General features: G+C 37.3%; 2 protein-coding genes across 3 annotated transcripts in view; both read right to left on the bottom strand.

Moving 5' to 3' along the window:
- The window catches only part of LOC128855653 (STE20/SPS1-related proline-alanine-rich protein kinase), a 120,822-nt gene that overhangs the window by 42,449 nt on the left and 62,503 nt on the right, over positions 1-15,870 (bottom strand). Inside the window, exon 1 of one of the 2 annotated variants that reach the window (XM_054090732.1) lies at positions 3,104-3,152. The exons of the other annotated variant lie outside the window; for it this stretch is intronic. Coding sequence (XP_053946707.1) covers positions 3,104-3,137 — 34 coding nt within the window. The 5' untranslated portion in view covers positions 3,138-3,152. Of the gene's footprint in view, positions 1-3,103; positions 3,153-15,870 lie in introns of those variants that run through there. 2 annotated transcript variants of the gene reach the window in all.
- LOC128855655 (E3 ubiquitin-protein ligase RNF181 homolog) overlaps positions 1-15,870 on the bottom strand; it is a 133,653-nt gene that overhangs the window by 55,328 nt on the left and 62,455 nt on the right. The gene's annotated exons all lie outside the window — the stretch shown is intronic.

The following is a 15,870-nucleotide window of genomic DNA, read 5'->3' as shown; positions in this document are numbered from 1 at the left end:
ATGAATAGAGCACACAGTAACGGTGTATAGAATGGAGAGGTGTGAGCAACATCAGGCCGCTAACCGACTCTCAGTGATTTCGAAGGAATCAGTTGATTTGTTGACGTAAGCGGTTCGTTTACGAAAATGAGCGGACAGAATTTTGCTGTCGAGTCCCCGGTGGGATGGACACTGAAGTTACACACTCTTAATCTTGCTTTGGCCAACCAAACCTGGAAATCTATCATCCTTGAGTATATCTTGGTGGATTTTAGGCAGGGGCAGCCGCTTTTACAGAAGAAGGAAATAGGCTGTTCTCTAGTGTTATATCATTTAGCTATGCCAACATTTATTTCAATAGTTATATGGACTCCTCCTCCTATATCCTCACTCATCTACACCCGAAACTGGTCGAAAATGTCACACTTGTATTTCGGTCGCTTTTGAATACCTCCTTATTGAGTAGAGTAGATATTAGTAGAGCTCGCAGTAGACAGGAAATTTTATGGCTCATTAATTGGCTGGGATTTGGCATTATCGAGATGGTTTCGTAGAGCAAATGAAGTGTTGGGGTTCCTTTCGCTATTTACACAGCTACATTACATTTTTGAAGAGGCGAACCTTAAGTCAGCTTATTTCACTGCCAAAGCTCTTCGGAGGACGAAGATGTGAAATTATCTCAACATCTATTCCACAGTTTAGTCTGCTTTCGTGAGGAATATGCTTCTGTGCTTCTGAAAAGTCACCGACAGTGGGTTATATTCTTCTGCTTTCACAGCATTACATCGCGGGTGTGTCAAAGCTACCTTCACAATGCTCTTCCAAAGCGGTCGATCTGGAGCTTTTGCTTCGTAGTTACGTATTCTCAAATCTTTGAGATTGTTTTCCACAGCGTCTATCCATCGGTCCCTCGGTCTGCCTTTGGCCTTTACGCCCTTTAGTTTTGCTGTCATGGATGAGTTGTATTAGCATTTTGCAAAACTTCGAATGTAAAAGGTGACTCTCTAATTTAAACGCTCTTGTGTGCGATATACCTTATGATCATAGAGTACCGGTGACTGTTTAAGTAAAACCAAACAGAGTTAAATTTCCAGGCAAATTCATTTTATCTCCTTCAAAATATGACCCGTCTGAAGCAACACACATGTGCCAACGTTTAACCCAGTCCTCCATGCACCCCTGGTAGGCTGACGAAGTGATGGCCTTCAACTCCTTCGTCGCATTCTCTTTGATCTCCTCAATCGACTGAAATCTCCTTCCACGAAGTGGTAACTTCAACTTGGGAAACAAAAAGAAGTCGCACGAGGCCATGTCAAGTGAATACGGTGCTTGCACGATGGTATTTACTTGGTGTTTGGTCAAATAATCCACCACAATTTGGGCTCGGTGTGATGGCGTGTTATCATCATGCAAAATCCAAGAATTGTTTGTCCACATTTCAGGCCCTTTGCCACGCACAGCATCTCTTAAACGCTTCAAACGGTCTTCATTGACTGTCTGGCCCGATGGAAGGTACTCATACCCGGTACTTTCTGATCATAGGGTACATATATATATAATATAATATATATACAGCGTTTGATTGAAAAGTAATGAGCCTTATTTTTTTTTAAGCAGTTCCATTAAACCTTTTGGCTTATACAACTAATAATCTTCAAAATAGGAAACTTGAGCGTCAATACACCGCTGGTATCGGTTCTTCCACTGCAGGAAACATTTTTTAAATTCATCCCCGCCGGAATCGCGTTCAATTCGGTTGTCACAGTTTTTTGCCTCGCCTCGATGGAGTCGAAACGCCTCCCTCCCCTTCAGCTTTCTTTTCAGGCGTGGGAACAAGAAGACGTGTTGAGGAGACAGGTCTGGGCTGTAGGGAGGGTGGGGAAGCACCGCAACCTCCATCTTGGCCAATGCAGAAGTGCAGAGGAAGGCGGTGTGCGCCGGCGCATTGTCGTGATGAAGGGCCCAATTGTTGACGAGGTCGGGCCGAATCAGGGCGACGCTGTTTTTCAGCCGAAGGAGCACTTCTTTGTAAAATGCCGCGTTTACAGTGCTTCCTGGAGGTACAAACTCCTTGTGGACAATGCCTCGAGAGTCCAGAGCTTCCATATCGCTGTTCGTCTTCGACATCCTCCCGGCCTTCCTTGAACGACTTGTGCCACCGTTTTACCTGGGCACTGGGCAGAGATTGCTCCCCGTAAGCCTCCTTGAGTAGCCCAACGGTTTCGGTACTCGTTTTGTTTAGCTTTACGCAAAATTTGATCGAGTAACGTTGCTCCACCGATCTCTGCGTTTTCGCCACTGCAAAATCCTAACACACTTTTAAAACAGCTTTCATGCGCGGAGCGATATTGACTGCACCGCTGTTGCCAGCGAACTGGGACCGATTTCTAGTGAAAGGTCCAACGATCATTTTCCCTCACCAGCCAATTCGGTTGATCGCTTGGCGGCAGACGCTCCGCGCGGAAAGGCTCATTACTTCTCAATCAAACCGTGTATAATTGGCGTTTACACCCTTTTTGGGTGCTTAGGCGAGCTCCTCTTCTTGTTTGTGGTGGGCGTGCGTCTTATGTTGTTTCACAATTTTTTTTTTCATAAGGAGCTTTCTCATAACGGAAATACACTCGGAGGTTTGCCAGCCGAAGGGCGACCGCTATTAGAAAAAAACGTTTTCTTCATTTTAGTGTTTCACAGAGATTCGAATCTACGTTCTCTCTGAATTACGCACCAACCCATTTGACTACGTTGGCCGGTGAAAAATTTAATTAATTTTATTTACCGTTTCATACACACACACACACGCAGTACTTATTTAAATATTTTTACTCGACTGTCATAATCACGATTATTCACTTTCGCTGCCGCCTCACAGCCCATCATCAATCACAATGACAATCCTACGATATTGAAATTTCATTAAAGAGTAATTAAAAATTAATTTCATGTTGATATAGAAAATGAATGATTCGAACGTTAAATAAATAAGAAAAAGGTTGCGAAATTATGAAAATAATTTTTCAACTGAAAGAGTGATTACGATTTATGGCAGGCAGAGATGGAGATCGAACGAAGCATTTTTTCGCTTAATATTTATGATAATTGCGAAAACGTTTAAACATTCACCCACTTTGTCTGAAGCAGAAGGCGTCAAGGAACTTCATCGTCAATGGCTCCTCCACAGGGAGCTGCAAACGGGAGCTAATGAAGCAGCAAGCAACAAAAAAAAAAAACTAATCAAAAGTACAGGTACAACGTTTCAAGCAATCGGCGCGCACAGCTGCCTATACAGCAGACGAGGATACACAGCAAACACGCGCGTTACACGTTAACTACACAACTGACTCTAGAAAAAAAAACTAGAGCGATTTGTAAATCGAACAGCAAAAAATACATGCACGAGAATATATGAACGACAATGTCAAATTAGTAGACAAATTTTTTGAAACAAAAAAAAAATTTTTTTTTTGTTAATTTATTTTATTTTATTTATTTTTTGTGTCGTATTATTGTGCTATTCTATACAAAATTCAATTTTTTACAATTTAAATTTACGTAACAATTTTTGTAAATTTTTATTTATGTTTTTTCGTTAACCTTAATGAGGCAAACGGTAGCACGCGGCACGTACAAGCGCGCGTAGCGTATCACAAAGCGCTCACAAATCACAAAATCGACTGAAGTTAACGATTCCTTGTAATCAAACATTTAAAATAAGTTTGTTTAAAATGCCCATATTGTAGTAGAATATAGCGCCGACATACATACATACATACAAATATACATTTCGATATGCTATTGCGACTGACTGGGCTACCTATCACCCGCTGCATGTTGGCATGTGTTTGTGTGTGTGAGGAGGTGGGCAGTAAATACTCGAGTAGCGAAAGTATTATTGTATTTGTACTACCTTCTCGTGTGTTTGTGTGTGTATAGCAGGGTGTAGGCGAAAATGTGTGAAAATTGTTGTTGTTATGCGACTTTTTATTTTATTTTGTAGCTGTCGTTGTTTTGTTAAGCTTCCTGAAATGCATGAGTTAAATATTTATGCATGTATTTATATTTAGATATGTAGATTTGTAAAGCGAAATTAAGCAGTGTGAAATACCGAAATGGAGCCATGTCAGACATGTTGAAAGCCAGTCCACAAGTAGCAACAATTGAGTAGGAGCCTATCTATTTCGTGGATTTGCTTATTAGAAGTGATGCCGGATAGACGATAATTTGGGCTTTGTTTGTAATTTTGCACCCCATTTATTGGAAGCGCTTTTGGGAAGCTTTTTTCTAATACACATAAGAAATGAGAAAAAAAAACGATAGTTACAAAGGATATGTGTGAATTGGGACTAACTGGATTTATGAATGAGAGCTAAGATGTCTAAAACTTAACCTTCCGAAAGCATGACAGCTGAGAAGAGATCCTTCTTATGCTTCCTTATGAATGGGACCACCACTGTCACTTCAGTAGCATATCCCAAAATTTGACGGTCAACAACAACATTCTGACGTTATTGCACCAGACCATAATTCCTGCATCAACTGCAGGAAGGAGGAGGAGTCCGATTCTCTTTCTCTTTCTTGATTGGCGCGACAACCTCTTATGCGATTTTGGCTGAGTTTAACAAAGCGCGTCAGTTATTTCTTTCTCGTGCCAACTGGCGCTAGTTCGAAACATCGAAACAAGGGGTGCCAAGTCCTTCTCCACATGAACTTTCCAAAGCAGAGAAGACCTTCCTTTTCCTCTGCTACCATCAGCTGGAACCGCATCAAATACTTCCAACGTAGCCGCTAGGTTGGATATTTATTCGCTACACTATGTCTACGTTGTTCTACAGCTCATACAGCTCATCGTTCCATTGCCTACGATACTCGCCGTCAGCAACGAGCAAAGGTCAACAAATCTTCCGCAGAATCTCTAGAATCTCTCTCTGAAGCACTCCGAGGGACGCGCCATCAGACGTTGTCATCGTCCAAGCTTCTGCGCCATACGTTAGTACGGGCATGATGAGAGCCTTATAGAGTGCTAGTTTTGTTCGTCGAGCGAGGACTTTACTAGTCCTATTACCACCACTAATAAGTGGTAGGATTCTGTTGGTCCCAGATGCTATGGTTTACCACAAATAATCTACACGGCAGGTCAATATTCCCAACCAGCGCCACCTGAGTTGACTCGATGCAAACCTGTCCGAGGACAAACAACTCCCACGTAGAAGTTACCCACTTGTCGTGTGATTACTCGCAAAATCCTGGAGACCTGGTACGCATATTAGCTTGATAATGGCATATTCTGTGGCGGTCGAAAGGTGTGCCAGTCATTCCATCGACCATCTGCGGACCTCCCCATCAAAGAGCCTAGCACCTCGATATCCGTTTGGCTGTCAAATAAATAACAAAAATGTATTTCTTTACACCACATGACTCTTACACCAGCAGACAATTAGCTACCTAACTACAGTGATCTGGAAACCTAATTTACACTTGATGGAGGATTCGTCGTCTCATACTAGTCTACGAACTTTTCCACGCAATTTCGGACCATCGCACAGATTTACAGGTACTCGTCTTCATTTGTTACACCTCGTTCAATCCCCCTTTAGGGAATGTGGGTGAAGAACGATTCATTAGAACTCAACGTAGTTTACACTGCTGAATCCTTGAGAAAATGAACTCATAGAGCAATTATGTAAGGATCAACCCACAGTGCAAGTCTCTTAGCCTAATGGTGGCACGGATAGTGGACAGCCTTTTCCAAGATTTTTATTGAACATTTTTGGTTTTATTTTAGTTTCATATAGTCGAAATGTAAAATCTTAGACACAGGTGTGGTGGGGGGTGAGCTGGTTAGAAGCATGGGCTTAGTGTGCGTGGATTATGAACGATGAATTTGTTGCGGTTGCGTTAACCGCTTTATGCTGCTGATGAAGTGCATCAGATTTTTAATGCCAAGACCTGCTAAATCAGCAGACGTAGCAAAAAAGTAAGAGCCAAGATGCCTAAATCTTAGCACCACGAGAGCAGAGCAGCTAAGGATTGAAGATGATTCCACCTCATCTTCCATACATCCTACGCAACAAGGACTCGAGGCAATTCCAAGTTTCACAGAGATATAAGATAGTCGATCAGCAAAAATATTCACAAGTACGGAACAATGTGTGCGTAACAGTCAAGGCTCGGTTCGATACCGTTCCAGTCACGATCAGTCTCAAAGAAAATTTTGTTTAAGCGAAATCGAACGCTATTCCGCTCTTAGTGAATTGGATAGAAACGCTGTGTGTGTGACGTCAAACTAGTCCAGTTGATGATTTTAAACATACCAGTTTATCTGTTGTGTGTAGGCGCCTTCGATTCGTCACTTCTCTGCTTGCTTAACGAAACATTTGCATGTGAAAGCAAAAACATAATAATTGAGCGAAATATCGCCATTAGCGAGTAACTATTCTCACCAATGCTGCCAACTCTTTTTGTAAAGAGTTTCATGAGACTAGCTTTTGTTGCTTCAGGAGGGCTTCTGTTGACTCAACTTTGCAAATTCTCTTTTGTTGCTGCCCGTCGTGTTCACACTCGGCTCCCCATTGCTTGCACTTATTTAGTTCCTGGTCTACAATCAACAGCAACATTGAGAAGAAAGAGAAATCAAAGGGTTTTGACAAAGCGTGAGCATCACAAGTAACGAGTTGAAGCAACAAATGTTTCTCTCTAGGAAAGGGGTCTTACTAATACCCATTAAGTGCTTCCAGGCCAACGTAATTTTTTACAGCTCTTTTCCAGTGCTACCAACAAATGATTATTTATGTCAGTTGGTTCATCTATTCACCACTTGCTAACCAACGCTTGGCGAATCGAAGACGTCTTATGTAATTTCTTCTTCTTCTTGCACTCTTATTTGCGTTTTCACATTTCTGCGAAAGGGTGACGACACATAAAAATTATTCCTCTCTGGGCGCAATCTTGGTTAGAGTGCTGAAGTGAAGATGGTAGAACCGTGATCGGTTTTATGAGGTTCAGCGGTTCAGAATAGAAACATTCCATGGTAATTATAGTACGGGGACAATCTTTAACAATTTATTTGTTTTTTATTTAATTTTAATAATTTTTTAATGAAAATATAGTTCATTCTCTTCCAAAAAACATATAAATCTAAGTCTCAAACTCTGAATTAAATGAAAAAAATTGGAATTAAAAGAACTTCATAATTTTTGTTAGCAAAATTTCACATTTTTATTCAAAGTTTTAGAAAATTTTCGAGTCTCAAGCAAGGCGCATTCATTGAAGGTGGTGGCACTAGACCAACAACAAAGTTTTGTACGTTTGATTATCACGGCAAAGTATTGGCAAAGACAAAGAATGAATTCGCCTTGTTTCATTCTTCGCTGACAGCCATATGGACACGGCGAAAAAAAAGCACATCAGCTGCTTTACCGATACCACCTTAATAGATTCGCCTTGGTCTCAAGATTTGTATTAAAATTTAACATAAATTCAAAATAAAAAAACGTCAAACAATTTTTAGCATAACGCCACATTTTTTAATCAGAATTTTTAGAAAAATATCGAGTCTCAAGCTTTGAATTAGTTTAAAAAAAAATTGAAATGAAAAAATATTTCAAGATTCTTGTTATCAAAATGTCACATTTTTTAATCGGAATTTTTCGAAAAATTTCGAGGCTGAAGCTTTGAATTAAAGTTAAATAAAGTCCAAGTAAACAAACTTGAAACATTTTTTAGCAAAATGTCACATTTTTTTAATCAGAATTTTTAGAAAAATTTCGAGTCTGAAGCCTTTAATTAAAATTTAAAAAATTCAAAGTAAATAAAATCTCAAACATTTTTAGCAAAACGTCAGATGTTTTAATCGGAATTTTTAGAAAAATTTCGAGTCTGAAGCTTTGAATTAAAATTTAAAATAAATTCAAAGTTAAAAAATTTCAAAATTTTTTTTTAGCAAAACGTCAAATTTTTTTAATCAGAACTTTTATACAAATTTCGGGTCTGCAGCTGTGAATTAAAGCTAAAAAAAATCCAAATAAAAAAACTTCAAACATTTTTTAGGAAAACGTCACTTTTTTTAATTCGAATTTTTAGAAATATTTAAATTTCTACTTAATAAAGTGGAAGTTTGAATTAGGTAAAAAATTGGGTTAATGATTTTATAATACACTAGCAAACCCGGCCCCCTTCGCTGGGCACACTAAAATACAATAGATATGGTTTAGAACAGAAAATATATGATTTTCATATTATTTATTTCTTTATTCTTTATTCAAGCGCTTTGGCATAAACAATATTTTTTGTTTTTCTATTTGTTTTTGAGTAAATATAAAATATAAATTGAAAATCAGGAAAAAAGAAGATTGTTTTTAAATTTCAAATCAACGCATATGTATCGTTTTTTTCCTGATCATCCATGAATTTTTCGTTTCAATTTATATGTTTTATTAAGCATTGGAGCTTTTTTAACCATTATCCATTTATATTTTTCAAAAAAAAAAAAAAAAACGAAAAAAAAATTTGTTTCCACGAACACATAATTTCATTCGGATTTCACATTAAATTCTCAAATTTCGTAAGAAATTATTCACTGTTCCAAAATCCACTCCAAAAAAATTCACAAACAATTTTTACATGTTGCACTTACGTTTTTCCCTTATGGCATCCAAATCAGAAAGAAATATTGACACATTGTAACTCACACTGTCAATTTGACAGTTCAGTTCCGCCCCAAGCGTTAAAAAAGTAAGCGACATTATGGCTGGTTCAAAAGAACGCTGTACCCGTTGCCAGTGCTCCGAATTACAACCAAACTTTACGAAACCCATTTTCAATACTTACTTAACAATGTGCGTAAGTTTGGTTTAATTCGGTGCAAAGACACGGCGGGTCCACGTTTTGGCATATATTTCCAGACCCTAGTCATCAATAGGTATGAAAATTACCCCGTATTAAAGCACTTATCAACAGCTTTCATTTGATACTCATATTGTACATACACAACCAAAGGTTACCCGGGTCCACGTTTTGACCTATATCTCGAGGCCCCAGTCACGGAGCGGCATGAAAAATACTCTGTACTAAAGCATTCACCAACAGCTTCAATTTGATATCCATATTGTACAAACACATTCTAGGGTCCACGTTTTGGTCTCTATCTCGAGACCCTAGTCACGGAGCGGCATGAAAAATACTCTGGACTAAAGCATTCACCAACAGCTTCCATTTGATACCTATATTGTACATACACATCCGAAGGTTACTCGGGTCCACGTTTTGACCTATATCTCGAGCCCTATTTCCAAAATAAAATATAATCCATGTTACTCGTGGATGATGTAGCTTTCGAATGGTGAAAGAATTTTTAAAATCGGTCTAGTAGTTTTTGAGCCTATTCATTACAACCAAACAAACAAACAAAGTTTTCCTCTTTATAATATTAAGTATAGATTTAATGATGACTTTACAAAACTTTTTAAATGTGGCAACGCTTCGATATTCCAGTTAATTTATGATAGATAATTCAGATTTTGACGGCAAGGCAAAGCCTGATAGATAAGTTGATCATTAGGCTTACCAATACACTGAAAGACGTGTCAATAGGATATTGACTTGCAGTTTGTTGCCTGCCAGTAAATACTTTCAGCGTTTGGCATGTGACACGACTTGCGGGGACTTTCTAATGTAAGTGGACGACGGCGTAGTAACGGCAACAGCGACAACAATTTCACAATTCCTGTCACTTCCATTTATTATTGTGCAAAAATAATTAACATTCGGCAAAGCCAACTGAATTGGAATGAATAGTTGCAGTTGGAGCCAATGGCAAGCGGTTTCACATTTACGCGTAAAATCCGAGCGTGAAATTTTACTGTTTATGTTTACACTCACTTTAGCAAAATACGTATTTTTGTTATTGTTTTTTCAAGGCAAACACGCAAATAGTACTAATTTTTTGCTTCTTTTTGTCTTCATTAGCAGAGCTGTTGCGAATATGTAGTTGCTAAGCTTACACATACAGGCACACATACATACGTACGATGTGTTGACGTATTTATATTAGTAGGAGTTGTTTTACACGGCGCGGCTACGCGAGCAGCAAGAGGATCAAGTCAAATGATCAATTAGACTAAAATCGAATTTTGTGGTGTATAAACGTGAATTAGCACTGTTAAAAATAGCGGTACAGAGTCGGCAACCCAACCGATTTGCAAATGAGTTCGCTACAAATACTGCTGCCAATATTGGTGTGGTTGAGGGCGCGATTGTGTGTGTGCAGAATTGTTTTTGGCGCCAGCAGAGCGTTAGATCAATATTAAAATATCGACCGCTGCTAACCAAGCACCACCAAACCAACACACAACTCCGAGATTTACGATTTCGTACGTTATTAATGACCTGCGAAAATTTTTATACTTTTGCACTCACATTTGACTTCGATTCCCGATTCACGTCAGCCTCTTCGAATTTGTTTATTTTTCAATATTATAAACTAAACACACGAGTTTAATACGTTTTTTTATTTGTCTGAGCCAATAATAAAAACCGAAATATATATTTTGAGTGTTTTTGTTTATTATTCGCACTTCGAAATGTTGACGCTTCACTGGGTTGTATGAAGAATTGCGCTAATTAAAATTCACGTGCATCTACGACATCGCAGCAGCCAAGAGCTAAATGCAGAAATAGCCAAAAAGTTGCTTTTATCAGCGCTTTAAATACAACGATCAGGCAGCGAGCCAGCGAAACACAGCCAACATCACCACAAGCACAGCGAACGATGGTAAATAATGTGCGGTAGGCGCGCGTAGCCAAGAACCTAACGAAACCGCTCCGCTTTAAATGTGCATTAACCCTTTAACGGTTATGGGACACACTTGCAGCAGCCACAAAAATAATCGTGACGTTCTCAATGTGTGGGACTTTTGGTTGGTTTATATTTTTGCAGAAGGTTCTATAAGGTTCTCGGGAAAATTGTAGGTATAAATGGATCTTAAATTATACAATTGTTAACTAATCTGTAAGGTATTGTAGGCACTAAATACGTTGCTTCACTTGTTCCCTATCGATCTGGCTGGTAAAGCGATTGTAGCGAAAGCAGCGACACGCATGAATGCTATATGGAAATGGAATAAGTATCTTGGCCATTCGGCCATACAGAACAGGAACACTATTATCTCTTCCGACATAGACTATCATGTAAGTCTTCCATAACCACCCTTGCTATTCTCCTGTTCACTCCCAACTAGGGAAGAATGGAAGTCAAATCTTACCGAAATCGATGGTCCTCTGATTATATATACAGATGGTTCAAAACAAGACGGCAAAGTGGGATTTGGAATCTTTTCCAAATCCCCTCACATCAATCTATCATTTAGATTACCCGACTACTGTAGCGTATTCCAAGCGGAAGTATGCGCTATCTCTCTTAGAAAAGAGAATATCATTAGAGGGTATCCGCTTTTTCACTGACAGGCAAGCGGCCGTTCGAGCACTCAGCTCCTCTTATACCCACTCAGATGTGGTTCGATCCTGTCTCTTAACGAGATAAGTGTTCAGAATTCTGTCCAAGTTATCTGGATACCGGGTCACAGTGTATTCGAAGGTAACTGCTAGTAACTTACCCACAACCCACATTCCGCTCTCAACATGTAAAATGATCATTGATCGAGAATTTCACAGTATTGCTGATCGGAGGTGGCGAGTGGAAACTTCTTGTGTTACGACCAGACAAATCTGGCCATCTTACAATCTGAAACAGAGAAAACCCTTAAAAGTCTTTCGAAACACGAACATAAGGCACCGGCCACTGCCTTTTGGGCACTCACGCACGTCGGCGCGGGGTTCCTCAAAACGATCTGTGCAGATACTGCGAGGACGAAGATGAGGAAGTATCGAGCAGACATTTGCTGTGCAGTTGCCCCGGTCTAGCCAGAAGTCGACTCGCTCTTCTAGGCTCTCCAACAATTGACAATCTTTCAGTACTCTCGGACCTGAAAATCGAATCTCTCATTAAGTTCTCGAAACGAATTAATATCTTTGACCAAAATCTATAATAAAAATCTCGGTTAGGTGGGGAAATCATATAACATAATGAGCTCTAGGGCAACACAACGGACCCAACTTGCGGTCTATGTGGCACTCCGATGCGGGGTCACCCTTAAACCAACCAATTAACTAAACAATAATAAATTATAATAAAAAATTACAAATAAAAAAATTAAAAAAAAAAAACATAATAAAAACAATTAAAAAAAAAAAGAAAAATAATAACAAATAAATAATGAAATATAGAAAAATAACAAACATATAAATAAAAAATAATAAATAAAAAAAAAACTACATAAAACAATAAAAAAAATAAATACATAGTTAAATAAACGAATACAAAAATAAGTTAAAAATTAAATAAATAAATAAAAAAATATATTTATCTATAAATCAAAATAATAATAAAGGAATAAAAAACAAATTAAATAAAAAAAAAAAATAAATAGAAAAAAACTAAATAAAACAATAAAAAATAATAATAAAAAATTAATAGAAAATTTCAAATAAAAATATTAAAAAAAAATAGAAAAAAATTAAAAAAAAGAAAAATACTAAAAAATAATAAAATATAGATCAATAAAAAATAACAAACAAATAAATAAAAAATAATAAAAAGAAAAAAACTAAATAAAACAATACAAAAAAATAAATACATAAAAAATGAATACAAGACAATAAGAAATAAAATAAATACATAATTAAGTAAACGAATAAAAATTAAAAATTAAAAGATTAAATAAATAAATAAAAAATAAAAAAAAAAAATAAAAAAAAAATAAATCTATAAATAGAAATAAAAATAAATGAATAAAAAATATAGAAATTACGTAAAATAAATAAATATATATAAGTAAAAAACAAAATAAATAAATAAATATTGTACATAAATAAAAAAAATTGAGAAAGAAAAATAAAAAAATATATATAAATAAAAAAATATAAATAAATAAAAAAAATTAAAAAAAACTAAGTAAAAAATAAATAAAACTAAAAAATGAAACAAACAAATTTAAACTAGAACAGTTGGAAACACGAAAAAATGAATATTTGTTTTTTTTTGCCAGTCTAATAGTCTACCAATATAGGGTGTAAGCGACAATTGTATATATTGGGTTGGCAACCAGGTAGGTAGGTATGTAAAATGGTTGAAGTGGCACTCCTCAAGTAGCACTAAGGTGCCCCAGGCTGTCGAAGAAAGGGGCTCCCAATGAGCTTAGTCGTCTAGCTGCCAAACCTGGTCATTTACAGAGAAAATGCTCCACAGTCTCCTTCTCTGAAAGGTCTTCACAGCTTCTGCAATGGGGGTTAAATGGTAACCCTAGCTTTTCCGCGTGTGTGCCGATCGCCCAGTGATCGGTAAACACAGCTACGAGTTTGGAAATTGAATGGCGAGGAGTCCCAAGAACTTTCTGAGTCTTTCCTACATCGTATTGGGGTTAAAGGGTTTTCGAAATAGCACATGAAGAAATGGAGCTCCATCTTTTTTGCGCTTTCCTGAGAAATAATTTGTGCAGTCCTCCTTTAACAAGTGTCAAGGGGAGGGTTGGCAACTAAGTAATAGCGGACTTTTTTTTTTCGAAAATCAAAGACAATTTTTTCATGGAACTAAGTAACTTTATTCTGTAATGTATTTCTCATTTTGATCATTGACCTTTTGCCATCTTTCAGACAACATCATAATCCCATGTTCAAAAAAAATCTGGTTTTTATTAGCGAAAAACTGAATCAGGTACGATTTGACATCATCACAATTATTGAAATGGAGTTTTGTAAAGATCGAAGCAAAAAGTAATCAGATGGTGCAGGGTCAAGACTATATGGTGGATGTGGCAGAACATCTCAACCAAGCTCCAATAATTTTTGCCGAGTGTCCAAAGATGTGTGTGGGCTTGCATTGTCATGATGGAGTGCAATACTTTTCAGATTTGTCAATACGGGCCGCTTTTCTTAAACTGCATTTTTGAATTTCCTTAGTTGTTCAATGTAAACATCAGAATTGATCGTTCGGTTGGGTGGTAAGAGTTCAAAGTAGACAATTCCTTTATAATCCCACCAAACTGATAACAAAACCTTCTTTTGATGTGGTTTGAGTTGGTTCACCTGGCCTGCATCACGATCTTTTCCGCTTGATATTGTTGTAAACAACCCATTTTTCAGCGCCAGTTATCAGTCGTTTCAAAAATGGATCATTTTCAAATCGCGTTTCTTTAGCAAATCGCAGCTGTTAATGCGTTGCGTGAAATTCGTTTCTTTCAGTTCGTGAAGAGCCCATGTATCGGGCTTTGGAACATAGCCAAGTTGTTTTAAGTGATTTTCACATGAAGCTTCTCTGCAATCTCACGTGTTGTACTGTGACGATCCGAATCGATTTTTGCTTTGATTAGGACATCCTCAACTTGAACTGGACGACCAGAGCATTTGTCATCTTTGAGTGAAAAATCACCAGAACGAAATTTGGCAAACCATAGGTCAATTTCGAAACTGCCTTCCTTTTAAGGCTTCGTCAGCATAAACAGCACACAACTTTTTATGATGCGGTTTCCTTTGCGGAAATAAAAAAGAAACAATATATGACGAAAATGTTCCTTTTGATTTTCCATTTTTCAACGAACGCCAAACGAAAACTACGCAACCGATCAAAAAAGTTTTTTTTTACTGATTAACGGCTGAATTGCGAACTATCAAACAACAAAATGTGTTTAACATTTGTACTACGTCTGCAAACCAAAAAATTCAACTGAAACCATCTATGAGTGAAATCCGCAATTACTTAGTTGCCAACCCAAGCTTTTCGAGCTTGCAGGCGCCGTTGAAGGGTTAAAAGCGGCTCAGTCCTATTTAGTTCTCGCATAAAGGGACGCTAAATTTCTGTGCAAATTTATTGAAATTATTGCGCGTGGCAGTTCAAAATAGATCAGATACGATCAGCATTGAAACGATCGCATATTTGTATGAGCGGCGCGAAAATTAAAATACTAAGTCAATAAGCATCGCTGACGCTTTGCTCTCAGGCTACATCAGCAATGAACTAAATTATTATTTGAGGCAATAAAATATCTATCTACGTTTATATTCGACTACTTAAACATACAAACGCTCATGCGCAGCAATGTGGTCTTAATTGAACGCATCACATACCGGCACACAGACTCGAGTCACACACGCAATTGCACAAATGGCGGTTGGCAATGGCAGCGATGCCATGGCCTGCGTCTGTTGGTCTACAAATTTGAGGTGTTGCTGATCGCTGTCTTTAAACACTTTTCGCACTTAAGGTACTTGACCACCTTGGAAAGCTAAAAAGTACAACATATTCAATAATTTTTTTTTCATGTTCTGTATAATATATTAAAATAAATTTTTTTTTAATTTTTATTTAGAGCTTATATAATACAAAAAAAAATTGATTTATTAAAATTTCTTTTTTTAACATATATCCAGGAGGCGCCAAAGTCGAGGCCTGAAGAAAATCATGTCTTGCGGCGGACAGTTAATCTTAGAAATGGTAATTCTAAAACAAAAGAGAGAAACAAAATTTTCAAAAGGAAGGTTCCTTGCGTGAGAATTTACCACAAACCGACAAAAAAAAAAATAATAAAAAAATGGCGGATGTTTGAAAAAAAGTTAAGAAAACACCCCTGTTTTTCACAATGTTATGCTTAAAAAGCAATACTTTATTAACTTTTTTTTTGCAAAATGTGGTAAATTGGCATACAAAACATCTTAACAAATAAAACAAGACCAAAATCATTAAAATCGGCTAAGCAGTTTCGGAGATAAAGTGTCCGCCATTCGAAAAAAAGTAATTTCTGGAAAAACGCGTTTAAAGTTAAAACTTGCTATTTTCTTTTCGCTGAG

This window comes from Anastrepha ludens, chromosome 2 (assembly GCF_028408465.1).
Source record: "Anastrepha ludens isolate Willacy chromosome 2, idAnaLude1.1, whole genome shotgun sequence".
Classification (NCBI taxonomy): Eukaryota; Metazoa; Arthropoda; class Insecta; order Diptera; family Tephritidae; genus Anastrepha; species Anastrepha ludens.
This window is presented reverse-complemented; position numbering and strand designations above follow the sequence as displayed.